Source organism: Zosterops lateralis (assembly GCF_965231275.1).
Source record: "Zosterops lateralis genome assembly, chromosome: 1".
Lineage (NCBI taxonomy): Eukaryota > Metazoa > Chordata > Aves > Passeriformes > Zosteropidae > Zosterops > Zosterops lateralis.
The window spans coordinates 6,408,635-6,427,792 of record NC_139762.1 but is presented as its reverse complement, the minus strand read 5'-3'; the positions used below and the strand labels follow the sequence as shown (position 1 = coordinate 6,427,792).

General features: G+C 40.2%; 1 protein-coding gene across 1 annotated transcript in view; it reads right to left on the bottom strand.

The window, feature by feature from the left end:
- The window catches only part of LOC310908570 (sodium channel protein type 5 subunit alpha-like), a gene marked incomplete at its 3' end in the record, with an annotated part of 214,572 nt that overhangs the window by 164,721 nt on the left and 30,693 nt on the right, over positions 1–19,158 (bottom strand). Inside the window, 4 exon segments of the mRNA XM_083859729.1 lie at positions 1,626–1,706; positions 6,938–6,942; positions 6,945–7,067; positions 8,742–9,060. Of these exon segments, the coding sequence (XP_083715855.1) occupies positions 1,626–1,706; positions 6,938–6,942; positions 6,945–7,067; positions 8,742–9,008 (476 nt within the window). The 5' untranslated portion in view covers positions 9,009–9,060.

Here is a 19,158-nt window from a genome sequence, read left to right as displayed (position 1 = left end):
ATTGATTCCTTTTTTTTTTTTCAAAATGGTAAGGAAAATGCTTTAAAGCAAGATCTAGGACAAATATTTGCACAAGGTTATTCTTCCATCCCCTGTGAGTCTCTGAAACAGCAGAACAAAATGGATTAAATGTATCTTCTCCAAATCCAATATTAATCAATTTGAATTACAGTTCATTGGGTTATTTTGCTCCTCCAAAGTACTTGACTTTGATTTCATTCTATGCACTTGAGGAGGAAAAGCTGAGAGGTATGAGGGGACATAGAGAGGGAGAAGAGGAAACATGGAAGGATTTACTCTGTGCTGCACGAGTCCATCTGCATTTCTGCTCTACATTTCCTGCATGCTCTGCTTGATGCACTGATAAAACCATCCCCATTCTCCTGCTTGCAGAAGACACAATATTATCATGTTCAGTATTTCCCTCCAGAATGTTTGAGTTCCCAGCTGTAAACCAACTGACCAAATTTTGATGAGATCATCACGTGGATGAGACGTCTGTGATTCAGCAGAAAATATCGTGGCAATGGTTATGAAAGTTTTCAGTAGGAAAAGGACAACATCAGGGGAAAGGACAGCCACAGACATATTTGAGGGTACCACACTATACAGAAATACATGAAACATCCTGGGATTAGGATGTTATTGTGATGGGATGAAATATTTGGTTCAGTGCTGACTATAATTAGTAATTTATGGCCTAGAAGATGTGTCCTGCATGATTTCATGGAACCTAAATAAGGGCATTTTACTGTCTTTTCTTACAGCCCTGAGCAGATCAAACACCAGGCTATGAAGCAGCAGATGGCTGTGTTTATCATATGTCAGTCAAAAATAAAAAGTGTGTTCTGATTGGTTCAATGAGCCAAAATAATTGTTTAATGCACTGTAGGTTGATTAGCTTGTGCATCTGATATCTGTTTCTAAAAGGAATATTTTCAAGCAATTTAAAGAAATGAAATGGGTTTTCATTTCACTGAGGCCCCTTAACCTCTTCTAAAATTAATTTTAAAATATCAAAACAATAAAAAATAAGCCACTACAAGCAGTGCCTTTGCTATTTTTCCTCAAGCCTTGTCAAGCTAAAAAGGCAGGAATTCACACAGAGGTATTCCCAGATAATCTGATATTCAAAGTATTCCTGCCAATGGTTACAGGGGGACACTTCCCATGCTGTTCTCAGTCCAAAACAAACTTTTGCTTCCCTTAAGTTTCAGATTGAGGATAGAAGTAAGACAGTTCAGGAACTATTCTCTGAAATAATTCAACTTAAGTTCCATCTGATGTGTCCAACCATCAAACTTCTTGCATGGGAACTGTGGAAGGCTGACCAGTTTCAAACAGGATTCTCCTCAATATGTGATTTCACCCAGACATGGCATAAAGGTGCCTTTGGCAATGAGCACAAGATTCATGGACTATAAAATATTTAGTTTGCTTACTAAGGAAGTTTTCACAGACTGAAACAACTACCTGGAAAAACATTTTTTGAGGGCAGATACCACAGCCAGTACTACTGGAAAGAAATTAGACAGCAGCAAACAAGATGTAAATAAGAAGAGAACAAAAGGAAGAGGAAGGATGAGATGAGGATGGGACAGCTGTGAACCAGCAAGGATACTTACTCAACATATTTATTCCATGACGGAGTCTCTGACTGTGCCATGAACACACAATTTGTTAAAATAGTGCACATAATAAACATGCTGAACAATGTAAAGAGGCAAATTAAGGAAAACAACGTATTTGATACAAGATTTCATATATTTTTGTCATTTCACACAAGCTCAATCACAATTTGCAAGTTGCTTCAAGAACTATAAGCATTTGTTTGCAAGAGCATAAGGAGACAAATAATTATATAAACATAGAAAAATGAGGGAACCTTCCCTCTTTTGTTTTTCTGTCTTTTCCTACATCTTTTATACATACCTTATACAGTAAACAAATGTACTGACTCTGCAGTCTTTTGAAAGCACAATACCCCAAATTTACAGCTGTGTTGGTCAGATGACAATGTGCATAGGTGCACAACTTTGTATGAAAAGAGGGATTAGTCTCATTTAAGTATCCACAGAAAAACCTGTGTCTGCAAATTCCCATTCCATTTTTTATCCAGAAATATTCCTCAGGCAGCAGGGGAAAGTTACAAATCTGGTCTTTCTAATCTCTTTAATGGGCTTGAGGTCTCGCTTTCAGTATAAAGTTTCACCAAAAGCAAGTATGAGTTTCAGAGCACTAATTTTAAGGCTTGGTGTGCAAACCTGCTCTGTAAATAGGCAGCCTTGGTCTGCAGAGCTCTCTGCCTCAGCTGAGGGACCAGATTCCCTGTTTGGAGGCTGAAACAAACCTCCCAAGTGCATAGTTCACACACTCTGCTGCTAAGCTGAAACCATAAACATAAAAAGCACCCTAGATCAAATTCCTGAAATTGAAAACATGATTCATGGGATGGCTCTCCTAAAAGCACATGCCACTTTCTGTAAAAAAATTACAAAATATGACGGGCTTTTCCTGCATCAATAACTGGACCCATGCAACTGGGAAAATCTAACTAAACTAAGCGTGTACAGAAGATAGGGAAAACAGCCTGCAACCCAGTCAACTGGCAGGGACCCTTCCCAGGGTATATAAGTAACACCCAAATGTAAATTTCTTTTGCCTTTTTATGGGGAAAAAAAAAAGTTTTGCTTGGTTTCGGTTTTTTTCACCTCTGTAGTTGATTCTGTTTGTGTTATTTTTTTGTTTGAGAATAGTAATTGAAGAATCACATTTCAAACCTACACCCTGAAATGTTTGCATGAAATTCATCCTTTTGCAGAGCCAGAATCTCTGCTGAATACAGAGCGGAACATTTTCCAATGGGCCACATAAGCAACTACAAGGTTAAATTGGTAGTAACCAACCTGCAGATTCCCCAGGGCCACCACAGAAAGCAGTAATTGAACTCACAGGGACTGCTCATCTCACAAACATCTTCCATTTCTGGGCCAACACCTCCTACTGAAGGACTGGGAAGGATGTCTGATACCCACTCACATTTGCTCACATAAGCTTCAGATATATTTCTATAAGCTTTGGCATTCTTGTTAACATAATTATTAAGCTTCAGCTAGCCTAGAAAACACTGGATTATTTTTTCAACTACAGTGAAATGCTATGGATGAAGCACAGAAAACCAGACTGGTATTTTCAGACCATGTCAAACAAACAGCATATTTCAATTCCAAGCAAATAAATTCCTCTATTGGAATTTAGAGTCACTGGCTTGATTTCCATATGCCTGTTTCCTTGTGATATAAACCGAATCTAACAGCTTTCCCAGATGCTCACTTACAGGCAGGTGTCATCACCTCCTTATTCAAGCACCAAAGAGAGCAAACCAGAGAACACACGCTGAAAATGTAAGGGTCAGCTCTGGGACAATAAACACACTACAAATTCAATCTGGGTTTCATGACTAAGCTGAAAACTACAAAGAACATAAAAGAATGAAACGTTTCAGCTGGTTATGCACCAAAGTTAGTGGTCTGTGTTAAATAAGAAAGAGAAAACAGAAATCCCCACAGAATGAAAATTAGCATTCCTACCTGAAATTGAATGCAATTGTTTGCATTAGAAAAAGTCCATGATGATGATCTACTCAGAAAGGACAAAGCAAAGAAGATAAAATTGAGATAAACTAGATTAGCAGCATTGTCCATTCCCTATCTTAGAACTGCTATTAAACCAAATTTTCCAAAGCCTACAAACTAAATATATGAAGCTACTCATCAGGATCCTTTCTGCAATAAATTAAACCTATTATTTCCAATTTGAGGTTAGAGAATAGCCTTTGCACAAGCCGATTCTAAAAGTTATAAATTTTATCTCCTAGCACAAAGATATCGAGTCAAACGCAGCATACTTCTATTCTAGACTTCATTATGATGGATAATTGTTAATTAGCAGACTGAATACTACAGGCTCTTTAGGTGATCATTGCCAAATTATACATAATATGTGCAAGCAAAGGTTAGTACCAATGAATAGAAGGTATAATTGGTGCTTCACAAGGTCTCATTTTGCCTTGTGTGTGCAAAACCAGATGGGAGGAAAGCTGCAAGCGGAAATTATGAGCAAAGATCGGAAATTCTGTAAGAAGATTATTTTTCTTTTTCTGATGCCCCAGAATCCATAATTCAAGCAGCAAGGAAGGTAACTTTTGCCAAACCAGTGATAAAGTGAGATCAGCCGTAAAATGAGACCTAGAAAAACTAGAAGTTACAATTGCTACAGATTTTATACAGGTTAGCAAACTAAAGACACCAGAGAATGATCCTTGGCTTGAAGGCAAGAATTAAGAGGAGTCTTTTAAACATAAGGCATCAAGGAAATATTACCAGTGATTTAACTACATTAATAGGTGGAGATAGTTAATAAAGATGTTAATAACAGCTAATAATGATACAGAAGACAAAAAGTGTTCATCCCACTCTGGATACAACCCTGCACTCCCCATGTCCTCTGGGACAGGAATGAAGCAGGGCCACCTTCTGGGCAGCCATGTGGGTTCTGGACCCTTCCTGACGCCTCACATACCCTAAATAAGAGAAGAAATACCTAGAAGGGGTTTAAAGATACATTATTAGTTGCAGTAAACATTACTAGGAGGGTATGGAAGTTTTTCCCCTTGGAAGGGTGTATTTTTTAAAGACTAGACTTCTCAGGCTTGGCTGGACGAGCAGTGAACACACAGCCTCTGTCCTGCTGGACATCTCAGAGGAAGAACTCCACATCCAGATATTTAACCAAGAAATGTGACCCCCCCACAGCTTCTTTATAGGACAGTTTTACTCTGCCCTCTCTATTCTGTTCCACTGTTGGCCTTCATGGTGCACTCAATGGCTGGAAATTGAAATATGGCATCCACTAAAGAAGCAGCTTCAGATATTTACGTGACAGGGCACCATTTGCTAATGCTCCTTTTAAGTTTTTTGCCCTGGGGTAAATAAAGATTGCTTGATTACAGTCACGCAAGACGATAGATCTGGTTCCCAGGTCCATGTCTGGGATATTATCTGCCTGAGTACCTGCGGGCTGGGACTCCTTTCTGCCTGGGATATTGACTGCCTGCTCAGCCACTTGGCCTTTGTATTTCAGGTTGATACAAAAGGTCTTTATTGACAGAAAATGAATCAGTGCCTAATGCAGAATCTTCGCTGTCTCGCTGGCACAGGAGTTGTTGTCTCCTGCCTGTGCCTGCCAAAGACTGAGCTGTTGGATCTCTGGACATTATCAGCACAAGGTGATAATTTCTGTCTTTCTGGAGCTAAACTTATATTTGCATTGAGAAGTGCCACTCCCAAAATTTCACACTCCTTATCTGACCATATTTCTTTCCTGACAGATATTTTAAATGCTCTCCTCTGTGGTCTTTATCCTTGGAAGTAATGTGATAAGGATTTCTTCCTTATTTATCTTCTGTTCTGCCCTACCAAGGGCATGTACCTCCTGTGCTACACATTCCTGTGACCTCTTGGCTTCACCAGCCAAAGGTGGAAAAAAGAGAGGAGAAGACAGAAAAAGCCTCCAAAGCTGGAGGCAATATTCTTAATTTCTTTCTAGGAAGCTCAGTTTTCAGGTTCTTCCCTTGGCCATACCTGGGCAAATGCACTGACCTTGATTAACTTCAGCAAGGCTATGCTGAGGTAACTGTGCCTAAAAAATTTGGTTGGGCTTGAGGTATGCAGCAGCATGTGCTGCATTGTGTGCACACATAATCTGATCCACCAGCTAATCTCTCTGCAGAATTCTACAGTGTATTCTTAGTAACCATAATAATATCTTGGCTGATAACACATATTCATTTTTGCATAGAATTATTACAATCAGAAGCTTCATCTGTTTTTTCCTTTTGAGAGAATATCTATAGTATCACCTTCTTTTTCTCCTCACTGCATGGAGTAGGAATCTGATTTATTTCCCTATTTGTTTTCCCTGAAATCTGATAATTAACCAATGTTTCTAAGATGCTACCTACTTAGCATTTATTAATTCTCTGTGGTGGACATGAGGATTGCAGATGAGGAATTTCCATCACTAAAATATCACAGAATGATCAGAGCAGCATGTGAAGTCTTTGAATTATCACTGCTTGGTCTCCCATGTGCACCCTAGAGAAAGCAGCCAAGTCATGAAAAAAAGGTGTGTTTTTAGTAATATTCACACAAAGCTGAACATTTGGGTCAGTTTGGCCTTCCAGAGAGATGTGACTATATCAGAATATAATGTTTCTGGGGTTGTGTGAAAAAAACAAGCCAAAACCAACACCTGCAGTGTGTCTTGCATGACTTCAGAACCAGAGCTACAGGAAATCAGGCATTGCCCTTCCATGGGAAGGTCCAGCAGAACAGCCTGTGCCTTTCTTCTTTGTTGGATACCATATCCAAATAAACAAACTAGGAAAGAATCAACAAAACAATATTTGAAATATTCTGTTTCAGGAGAAAAAGAAATTCAGATCTGAAGCAGTTCAAAATTAAATTATGTGTCTGCAGACAGTGTCACTGAGCTTTACCTCTGGGAGGGACTGTTGAAGTGCTTGGTGGCAAAGCTCTCCATCAGTGCAGATTTCCCCTGGTTCCCTTCCTTTCTGTGCTACACCCACCTTCCCTTCAGTAAAGATGATCAGTCCCTTCCCATCTTTTAATCCTGAGTAAACTCACCAGACTCTCCAGTGCAGTTCAAATTATCTGATGCCAGCAGCATGATACAGTCATTTTTATAGCTCACATAACAATATAAAATGAAACAAACCGAAAATCCAAGTGCATTTCTGCTTGTGCAGGCAAATTCAGCCAAAAGATTTAAAACAGCTTAATGAAATAAAATGGTTTCTGACTTCCATCCATCTGTGTTTAAAACCCATATAAAATACATGAGGAGGAAAATCAACAGAAAGGATATGAATGTACCAAAATTTTAATTGCTGCTCTTCTGATTGGATGGAAAGGACTAAGTATATACAAGGCAGGAGTGGCACTAAATCGAAAGATTGTCTTCCCTTTGTTCAGTACTATAAATGTCTGGAAAACAAAATAGAGAATGAGAATATTCAGCATTTGCATTTATGCTCAGCTTTTCCAGCCCACATCTCACTGGGAAATTCCTTCCAGCATTCCATATTTTTTCCCCCATCCCAAGACCCCCCAAATCCTTCTCACTTGGTGAAAAGTTTTGTCCAAGGCCTTCCCTACAGAACTGACTGTCCTGTTGTAATATCTCGAGTATTTTTTTCTTTCTTCAACCCTTAGTGGGGCTGGGAAGAGAGCAGAATAACCTTTAAAATAAAAACTACCTGGAGACTAAAATGTGGTGGAAGGAATTATATGATGCTCTTCTTCCCAGCTGCTGGGGATCTCCCTGTGCTGTTGATCCAACTCCTCTGTTTGAACTTTATTGCTCTCAATTTTGTCTCACCAAATAAAAAGTTGTAGGAGGCACAGTTCAACACTAGGATCTGACCTTGGCACTGAAGCACTCTCATTGTCCTCAGATTAATATGGGCAGAAAAAAAATTCTCTGGGTTATCTTAAACCCAAAACAAAAGTGAATAGGATGCTGACTCAATTTGCAGTGCTCTGAAGACGCCCCACCAAGCATAGAGGAACTAATATTCACTCGGAGACAGAATTGAGACACCCAATATATAAAATCTGAGCAATTCACACATCTTGAGCCTAAAAAACTTCAAGGCACTAAAATTGCAAACCTATATCCTAGTGCTTATGCCCAGGGATAGCAGGCAAAATAAAAGGTAAATGAATTCTGGCCCTTCCAGGTAAGTAATCTATTTGTCTTTATCCATTTAACTTTTATTCTGTAGCTCTAGCATCCACCTCTACATATTTTACTAGAAGCACTATTATGGCCATATCAATTCATTGTTTACAGGAAATAGCATAGCCCAAAATCAGAAACAGCAGTACCTGAAAAAACTGGAAGCTGCCTAAAAATACACAAGGCTTCCAAGCTTTATTTTGTCCTCTCTTTTGTGAAATGCTTGGAAAGGGGAACGAACTGTAGTAAGCAACCAGCCCAGCTCTGCTGTCAACAGCCTTTTGACAGAAGCTGTTTGCACTGCTGTGGCTTTGGGCCAGCCTGCACGTGATCCCTCACCAGGTGATGCTCACTTTGGGACAAAGTTCACCATTCTGCAAAGTGCTACTTTCACCACTGCACATGCTACTCACACCTCCCTTCAGCTCTGTTTTGGTCATCTTAAATGGAGTTTTGCTCTTTCTCAGCAGGAACAGAACCACTGCTCTCCAGGAATGGTTGTGAAGGTGCCTCCTGCTCTTGTGCAGAGTGCTCGCACAAGGCTCAAGTCACCCAGAAGCCCTTAACATTAAGGGCCTTAAGTGATAAACAACAGACCTGTGAAGTCACAGCTCATGCAGAAGGCAAGATAGGGCAGACAAAAACCTCTGGCTTCAATTAACTCAGCTAGTGCTCTGCTCATTTCAGATATTGTATATTCATACTCAGGGTTATCTGAAAACACACAAGTTTCAATTATGCTTTTTATCCCTCTTTGCCCTCCTGCTTAGATGTTTTCCGGGAGCCCTGCTCAACATTCTGATCCTTAATCTGGGAAAGGAATATTTTTACTGGCTGTAGAAAGATAACAAACAGAGCACTCAAACCAGGGGCCACGCTTTAGCAAAGGCAGAGGAGCAGGACTGAGGGTCGGCGCTCACCTTACGATCATTGTAGAAAGGGTCGATGTCCTCCAAGGGCTCCCCAATGAGCTCTGGAGAAACAGTCCCATAGATATCAGGCAGCTTCTTGCAGGCCTGCAAGTCAAACTGAGGCTGAGGCTTCTCTTCCTCGCCCAGCTGCTCCCTGTATTCCTGCTTGGCATTCCTGGCGAGCTTCTCTGCAATTCGCTTCTCGATGGCAGCCAAGGACTCGGGCGTGAACCGGTGGAAGCTGTTAGTACCCGGTGGTAACAAGAAGTCAGCCATCTTTTCATCCTGCTCTGTCTTTACTGGTCTTTACTCCTAGTACTGGAAACAGCTGAAATAATAATAAAAAAAGAGTTATCAAAAGTTAGCGCCATGAGAAAAGCAAGAAGAACAAAGCCATCAGAATTAAAGAAACAAAAGAAACTAACTCGACTGCCAAGTAACTTGTTGAGGAAACTCTTCATCAGGAAACTCTTCCTCTGTTTTTGTGTGGTTAACAGAACATCAAGGAAAACAAAAATGACTGAAGTTGTGTATTCAATAAGGAATCACACGTGACCAAATCTAAACAGACTTTATAGACAGACTGTGGAATACTCTTCAGTTCTTCAGTCCTTTGGGATCATAAATCCAAACTAAGAAGTCACTTAGATTCACACAAGCTTAAGTGTCACTGAAAGCAACAGAGATTCAAATTCCTAACTCACTTTTGAAAATGCAGCTCTGGGAGTGGATGAACAATGTTCCTAAGATGACTGCAAGGCAGATTTAAACCAGCCGATGTCTGGCCACATGATGCAAAATCTAAAAATGCCCCAGCTGTTCTATTCCAAATTTAAAGAGTGAAGGGTCAAGTTTAGATTTTTAAATCCCATAAAAATTCTTCATAATCTCTGTCTTAGGCTTCTGTAACATAATTTTAATTTTCCTCTGGGATAGGAAATACCATCTGCAAGACATCTCTCAGGACTTTTGAGCATTTTCTTTTCCTCCACACTCTGAAAGCTGAAGGATGATGAAAGCTCAAGTGTGCCTGGAAAAGCTCTGGGACCTTCATGACAGCACACCAAGCTTCCACGATGCTGAATAGCCACTGCTGCCAATTTGTCTTATCTGAAAACCACGTTTCTTTCATCCAAGACCAATTTGAACATCCAGGAGCTGGACTCGAGGATCCTTGTGTTTTCCAGCTTAGAATATTGTTTATTCTAAGATTCTAACCCAGACCTGTGAAGTTTGATCGTCTTGTCCTGATGGTACTTCAATGTTAACACTTCCAGTCTCTGCCTGAATGAAAACAAGTAAGAATTGCCACATCTCCTCAACTTACATGAATAAAGCCAAGTGTGAAAAGCACAGCCGAACAAAAAGCCTTCTTGTATCTGCACTAAACAACACGGATAGCTGTGAAAATTAATGTAAAACTACTGTTTGAAAAAGGATGAAGCTTTTCCCTGTTCTAGTAGCCTGCACAAATCCATCCAAGTTCACTGAAGCCGTAGTTTGCAATTTAAAGTGACTTTAGAGGCATGTTTTTCCAGTGAGAGAAGCCCTCGCTCCACAACAATTAAAACTCATTTCACAGAAGAAACACAGACCTTGTATTTTTGCCACCACCAGGCCATTCATACTCAATCAAAATACACTCTGGTGACAAACAAAATAGTAGATTTTTAGGTGGGCTCCCCTCTTTCATTCAGCAACGTGTGCAGGATCCCGTTCTTTGTTCAGCCACAACCGTTGTTTTCTGCTTTCAGATGGAATTTGTCTATTTACAATGGATACTTCCAGATAGTTTGCGTCTATTAGGCTCTGTGATGACAACATTGTTGTTAGCAAACAAGACTCTAACTGGACTCTGCATGACAAACAGCATATTTATTGACTCAATTTCTCTGAGTAAAGGATGCTTTCAAATAACTACTGTCTCTCCTATTCTGACTTCATTTTAAAATGAATTCATTACATTGTCATTGATCACAGTCTATCACACAGGAATGGTTTACTGAAGCTTGTACATTATGCTCTGAATTACTGTTGGTTTGAACAAGCAGGGATCAAATGAATTATCCTTCCTGGACCTTGGGGTATTCTGACATTCTTCTTTTGTTAGGTTTATTCTCCTTTTTCCTTTCCCCTCTCCCCTCCATGTCATTTGTTTTATCCTCTTCCTCCTGAAAAACAGGAAATTAGAAGCTTTCCCACAAATCAAGTTTCTTATGACCAACGCTTTTGTGACTCAGCACCAGCGAGAGCAAATAGAATTTCACTTTCTATAAATGACATTCATCAATACAGGTGGCCAGAGAATTCTCCAAGATTTTTTTGTCCTTTCCATTTTTTTTCTCCAGAATGAAACCTGTCTCAGTACTGAAGGGGACAACAAAAGCCAGTGGCTGGTCAGGACTGCTGGAAGGGCACAGATGAGGTCTCTGAGCTGGAGATGAGAATGTTGTGGGCTGTTAGTTGAGGTGCAGATGATCAGGAGCTCTATGAAAGCAGTGAAAGGGGAATGACTGTTTGCTTTTTCTAATAATATGAGAATGGAGAAACTTGGCATGGAACCACAGAGCAGTGGCAAAAGGTCCATAAATGATTTTAAAATACAAGTTGCTTCCTCTGACTCAGGAACCTGGGTGAAAGCAAGAAAGGCTGCTTATGCTTGTCCTATTTTAACACTCTTCCCAGTCTAAGGAAACTCATCCTCTGCTGTTGTGTGCTTTGCCCATACAGCCTCAGACTTCCTTACAGACTTCCAAGAGAAGCCATTCTGGCAACGGAACTACTCAAAAAATTTTAAAAGACAAATAAAAGAAGGATAGGGGATGGTGAGGGAGATAAAATAGCCCAAAAAACCTAATCAGTATCAGAAGTTTTAATTATTTTTTCTAAAGCAAATTATTTTTGCTAAAAGCTCTCTCTCATTAGCAAATGGAATCAAATTCCAACTGCTCAAAACCAGATCTTTTCAATTTTATCTACAAAGTCCAGAACGGTAGCTACCTAGAAAGAACTGGAAAATCCTACACAAACTTCATTAGAGCTTTTGCTAGTCATCTATTTAATTTTTTTTTTTAAAAAAAACCCTTCATTTCAGCACCCTTACAATTGAAAATTCGTGACTTGTTTTGTCTTCGTATTGTATATAAGCTAAAGTTGCACATTTATATATATATATATATTTATATATTTAGCACAATTCTTTTTCAATTTCATATGCTTTCAGGAAATGGACAAGATAATTTCATGGATCCTTTCTATGTCTAATTTCTTTTAATCTGTGAATTGCAAACATTCCTACAAATAGCCAGGGTTAGCCCAGACGTTTCTTAAAAGGGTAAGAAAGCACTACAAGTTAAAAAGGGAAATCATCAATGACTGAATCAAAGAGCTGGAATGCCATTTCTTAAGAGATAATGGCTGTTGTGACTCACGTGTTTACAATATGAGCCTGGATTTTTCCATTCCTCACAGGCATATTTTTGAAGTAGAAGGCTTCAAACACATTGTTTCTGTGATATCACCATGCACAGAATGAAAATTTCCTTCTTGCTTTGTCAGTTAGCATTGGCTGTTGCTGATAAAACGTACTGGTTATGTAAACAAAACGTGCATATGAAAATAAAGCACCAAGATGAAGTCTTTCTTCGGTGTGGCAAGAAGTGAGAGCAGTATAAACAAATCAGGTATTGCTAGCACCTGTATCTATTCAGAAAGATAAATGCTGTTTCCCATTGCAGTTTTAACCTTACTGTCATGGGCTTCAGCCACTCCAGTTCAAAATGTCTTTCAGGTTCTCAGAACATCACCTGCACACCCTCCAGGTCCCCATGTTGTAGCCCCATGAGCTCATATTTCAGACACTTGGCAGTGGCAATAAAGGACCCAAACTGGAAGATCAAGGCTGTGAAAGTGTCTTCTACAGACTAAAGACATCAGACTTGCTCATCTTGAGTAGGACTGTCCTCATTTGCTGATTTCCATGGTGCCACTCAGGAAGCTACTGCAGATCACTGGCTGGGGAGAGGGATGTCTGCACTGCAGTTCTGCTAGTCCAAACTCTTACAAAATACTAATCCTAGAGCCCTAAATTCTCCTTTTCTTTAAGAAATGTTTGTGATTAAAGAAAGATTTTGCGTTCCTGACTGCTGTGGTAACAAGAACAGTCATGTGGATGGGTTTCCTTTCAATGCCTGAGACTACATGGAGCACAGTCATCTTTCTCCCCCACACGCTCCTTTTCCATATAATCTCTTTGGCATTTTCCTTTGACCTGCAGAATACAGCAAAACATGAGAATAATAGGCTAGGGAAATAAAGAACAGAGCAATGACACATCTAATTTAAGGTCACTGGTCTAGATTAATATATTCATATGCATAAATTTACACATAAACACAAATACTTAATCAGATTTAAAGAGACTACAAGTTGAGATGGGATCGCATGGAAGTTTTATTCCAGCCATGAAGTAACGGCCTCATGGAGAACTGTTTTTAATTCAGATCAAATAAATACTTCTTGTAAAAAGATCTAGAAGCTAAAGGAATCTAGGTGACTGAGATACGCTTCATAATTTTACTGACAACAAACAAACAAACAAACAAACAAACAAACAACCTTTTGATACTTAATCTACTTATATTTATACCACAGTTCACACTCCACAGTGAGGAGGTGTCATGGGAAAATCTCTTTTAACTGAAAAATTTCCACTGTTGTTAGCACACACTTTGAGGGCCTGTTTGCTCACATCAAGACAGTCCTCAAAATTTTACACAGCGCACTCGTTACTTATGCTTTAGCTGACATTTGGTTTTTTTCTTTTTTCTCCAATAGGCATAATCTTTTCAAGACTACAAACAATGGTTCTTTTTGTAGCACATGTCCTTAACACATATAATCAGCCACATCTCCAGCTGCCATAAACCAGAACAGCTCAGCCCAGGGAAATCACACCTGGGGAATTGATCTCTTAGGACCTGGAACATTTGGCTAGAAATGTTTCCTTTAAAAAGAGCACCTTCACACCAGAGCATGAACACCAGAAAGTGTGTAATTGAGGTATTAAACTGGTGGCCTAGAAGGTAACCAAGCTTGCAGGGAGTGGAAAACCCGGAGCTTTTTGCACCCTATGAAGGCAGTCTGCAAATGCTCGTTCATCCAGAAACATCTTGTTGGGTGAGCTCCAAGGTGAAGGTGAAAAAAGGGCTGCTGGAGGATCCAGTGCCTGGTGGGGTCCAGGCAGGCTCCCATGGCTGGTCTGCAGGGGAAAACTTTTGTATTCCACAAAAACTCTGATGGAAACAGTTGAAATGTTTAGCTCTTGGAGATCTAGACAAAGCACAGTACTGAAACCTGTGCAAGCTGACACAGGAGGAGATGTGAGCCACAGTTCCTCTTGCTGCCTGTGCCACAAGGCAAACCTGCAGGTTGATTTGACATTGCATAACACATTTCCCAAAACAAGCCCTCTCCTTCACCATGGATGCTGACCAGGGACAGAAATAAATATGCAAGAGAACTCACTGCATTCAAATCGTTGGGAAAACCCAAACCAGAACAACATAAAACGTTGAAAACAAAACTTCAGAGTCACAGACCCGCAGGCCTTTTGTCACGACCGGCTCTGCCCACGCAGTATCTTCTTTTAAATCCAGTTTAATGGGTTTTGCTGGCTCCTCACTCATCAGAATCACAGCACTCTGACATTGCCAATGACTTACTGAAAAAATAAAGTCTTCAGAAAGCCAACATGTGCTAAAAGGAAATGAATTCAGAATATTTCATCCCAATATTGAAAGGGTATTTGGGGATGACAAATGTTATGCCAAGAATTAAATGCTGGCGCTAAGTCTTCTTTTATGATAAAATATATATTTTTAGTGAGCTAAAAAATATTCTGCTTTCTTTGCAGGTGTTTTTATTTCAAATTACTCTGCAACCAAATGACATAAATAAGCAAGAGGGAAACAGTACATCATAGTTACCAATGCAGAGCTCCATATTTTGCTGAGAATTATAATTCTTTGCACCCAACAGGTTTTCACGTCTATTTTAATTAACTAGAAATTGGCCTAGAGTTATTTTACTGTAAACTACACAGACCAGATCCAGGGAAAGATTTCTCCTTTGCTACTCTGAACCAACAGAGCTTGGAAAGAGCTACCAAGAAAGAGGGATGTTTTCAGCTCAGGATGTAGTTACTAGCTTTTGAACAATAAAGAAGAAATCTAGAGGAAAACCCCATATTGAGCCAAATGGAATACACAGTGCTCACACCACTAGGTGCTTTGAATACTCACATGAATAAAATAGATCAAATCTGGTCCATTTTATTCACAGAGAGTTTATAAAGACATAAAGACAGATAAAGGAAGCTGTAAAACAGCCATTAAAATATATTCTGCTGCCATTATGGAATATTTATGCCACAGGAAGAAGGCAGCTTTAGGCTAGACAGCAAAATCTTGGCTGCATGCTTCTAGGGAAGAAGGAGCCACGTCTGGAAAGCTGTCTGATGTATTACCACAGTTATAGGTAAGGCTTTCCTGATCCCCTCCCATCTAAGTTATGGAGACACATTTCATCAGCAGAAAACAAACAGACCCATAAAAGCCAATCATCAGAACTGACATGTTTACATTAAGAGAGATGGATGAAACTCTGTAAGCAAAGCTAGGGCCTCTTTCACAATGCTAGCACTGAATTAAGAGACAAACATGACATAACAACTAAACTTCATTTTTAATAGTGGATAGAGCAGTTTAGGTTTTCCTTCTTTCAATTGGCAGCAACAAAAAGATGGTGAAGTGAAGGGTGAAGAAAAAATTGGATGTAAAAGGCTGGGGGAGACAGACCCAAACCATAGAAATTAAGCTGTGGGAGGTGGCAGGTTCCCCTCCTGCATCTCGCTGATAGAGGTTCAACAGGTCCTGCCAGTCTGCAACAGCACTTTGCTCCACAACAGCTTCCTTCACTAAACTCCACCCTATCCATACACCTCCAGTATACCCCACTTCCCACCCTTCTCTGCCTCTGTCCTTCTCCTATGCCTTCGCCAAGGAAACTCTCTCATCCTCCCACCTACTTTATTCCAGGCAAACATAACCTTTCCACAAACCTGTTCATGCCCACAGCAATAACTCTCAAGTGACATTCACACCAGTTCTGTGAGATTTTGTCACTACTACTTTATTCTCCTCTTTGCTCCATGCAAAGCATCTCTGTCTATGATGGTGGGTGATCCCAGACAAGGATGCTCCATCTCTGTCTGTGGTATTTGGATAATATTTGGTGTTAATGAGCCTCAGCTACTTTGGCAACAAAGTACAAAAGAGAAAAAAACTTAAAAGGCACAGATTTAGAAGTGCACTGGCAAAATCATCTTTCCTGGTAATGGCAACAGAGACTCAGGAAGGATAACAGGGAATCTATCAGGGAGCTGATGCTTGCTGGAATATATTGAAGATTTGATTCATTATTCAGTGCACTGTGAGTTTGACAATGCTATTTGGATAAAGCTGGTGGCTCTTCTACTCTGATGGAAGAGATTTCACCCCCTTTCCCCCCCCGAGAGACAGAGAGAGATTATTGCTGTCCAGAGAGGAGGGATATTCTGCCTCTTTGCGATTGAAAACCGCACGGGTCTGTTTGCCAAGTTTAGGAATCAGAGTCAGGAGCTTACATGGGTCCTGGGGGTGCAATCCTCAGCTCATGTCAGTCAAGGGGAATAGTCTGTGTGACTGCACTAGGCAGTGGGTCAGACCCCTGGTGTGGGAGAGACTGAGTTATTTGATTTGTGCCATTCCTTCCAAAGGAGTTTACTTCAGCCACTCGCCGTAGCTCCATGGAAAAGATGCAATGGATGCTGGTGTTGACTGACAGTGATTTGATTTGAATTACATAATGGTCTGAACCATTATGTAAATGAGTCTGACAGAAACATGGGGGCAGAGCAGCCAGGAATTTTTCATTGTTTTTTTAAAAAATATCTAGTAGCCTTTTAATGTTATCACCAAGATTGCCGCCTTCCAGCTACTACATTCTGCTGGTAGGTTAGCTGAATTAAACTTTATTTCTCCTGACACTAACTAAAACCCAAAGTGCATCTGAGCAAATGATGAGGAGCATTTAAAGAGTGGTGAACATGGATGATTTTAGAGGTACATGAGTGAGTCACGTTACCAGGAGTGGTTCTGGCTGTGTCCCACTGGTGTCAATGAGACTCACGATTCTGAGAACCCCGTGGCAATCCCAAGCACCCCTCCCATTCTCCCCTGTATAATTTCCTCATCTTTTTCCATGGGAGGATTTTTCACAGTAAATAACTCATTGCACAAACAATTCTATTCCAAAAGCCATGACATTTTCTGTTAATTAGCAATAATATAATCATCCAAACAAAACTGCTGGGGACATTGCATTTAACAGGCTACATCCAAACATGCATTTATGTGTCACCAGTGCATGCTCGAGTGGTTGGCAATTCTCAATTGGGCCTGAGGCACAATGCACTGGAAGGATATAATAGAGGCCCAGTATTGCAAACCCTGCTGTGCTCCTTGCCTAATTTAGCTTATGGGACCAAACAGTCAATGAGCAAACCAGTAAATAATACATCAAGTGGCCTGTGAAAGGGAAATATCTGATAATGTTATCAATGTACGCTGTTTTCTAAATGGAAAATGCACTAGCTCCATATTTTGGGAACTTACTTGCACTTCCTTACTCGCACTTAAGAAAAAAAAAAAAAAAACCAACACAAAAAAACACAAACCCCAATATTCCTAAAAATAAATTTTCCATTACTTGGTTGGCCCAGAAAGTCAATCATGTCCTGGGCTGCATCATGAGAAGCACGGCCAGCAAGTGGAAGAACGTGCTCAGCTCTGCTGAGACTCCACCTGGAGTTCTGCATCCACATCTGGGACCCCCAACACAGGAAAAACTTAGACCTGTTGGAGCAGGTCCAAAGGAGGGCCACAAAGATAGAGAACTGAAGCACATCTCTTATGAAGACAGGCTGAAAGAGTTGGCTAAGAGAAGAGAAGGCTCCAGGGAGAACTGACAGAACTTCCCAGTGCCTAAAGTGGCTCCAAGAGAGCTGGAGAGAGGCTCTAGACAAGCACATGTAGAGGTAGAACAAGGGGGATTGGATTTAAATTGAAAATGAATAGGTTTAGATTTGATATTAGGAAGAAACTCTTCCCCCTGAGGGTGGGGAGGCACAGGTTGCCCAGAGAAGCTGTGGACACCCCATCCCTGGAAGTGTCCAAGGCCAGGTTGGATGGGATTTGAACAACCTGGTCTAGTGGAAGATGTCCCTTCCCGTGGCAGGGAGGTTGGAAAAAAATCATCCTTAAGGTCCCTTTCAAATCATTCTATGATATGATCGTGTGATTACCAATAGCAGTGATAAACAGCAATCCCACTGAGAGATCATCCAATATTTTAACCTAACCTCTCCCTAGATATATATATAAATACTAGGGTTAAGGGTCCCCAGATGACATTATGAGTTATAACAACACCTACCCTGACAGGGTCCTAAAATGATGCAGAATGTACTGTTTGAACACTTGGATTTTCTTTTTGCTTTTTCAAGACAATTTCAACTAAAAAATACAAATTTGACAAGGCAATGGAAGATTTTGATTAGATCCATTAATTTTTCATCTGCCATGTACAAGTCTAATGATTCAAGTACTGCTCACTGCTCTCTACATCCACCTGCATCTCTATCTACCCTAAAGTGTAATTCCTAAGCTTAGACAGGGCAAATAATGTATTTTAGATATTTTTGACCAAAAAAAATACATGTTGGACATGCAACTCTTGTGAAATAGCCTCATATTCTCAGAATAGAATGAATCAACTAAAATTTAGCTTCTCTGATGGATTGGAATAGATTAGCCAAACCAAAGAAGCGCAGGATGTTACACATTCAGGGAGAAATGGGCACTGCTAGGGCATGAGTCATCTCTCCTGTTTTCAATGTCTATTTCAGAGAGATAAACTATTCTTTAGACCTTAGCAAAGCTTCTGATGACTCAATTTGTTTATTGTGACACCAAAATTCTGGTGTTGATATGTGCCTGTAGGTACCTGTGAACTGTGTGTCTACATTTGCATGTCTGCTCTTCTCTGACACAGCAGGGACATCTGGACTGAGAGATGTCCCCCCACCAAAATTCACACCACTGTGGGATATGATGGAAGGTGTGTGAGGTGTGTTAGTTTTTATTCTGCCTTGACTCTTTTCAAAAATAGACAGCAGCCACCGGCAACCACATGATGGTAAAGGAATGGATCAAAAGGCTGTTCCATTCCAGTGGGTGGCAAACCCCAACACTTCTACAACAGCTTTCCAGTGCACACAATTACTTTAGGACATAATATAGATCTTCAATTTTAACAAATGGGATAC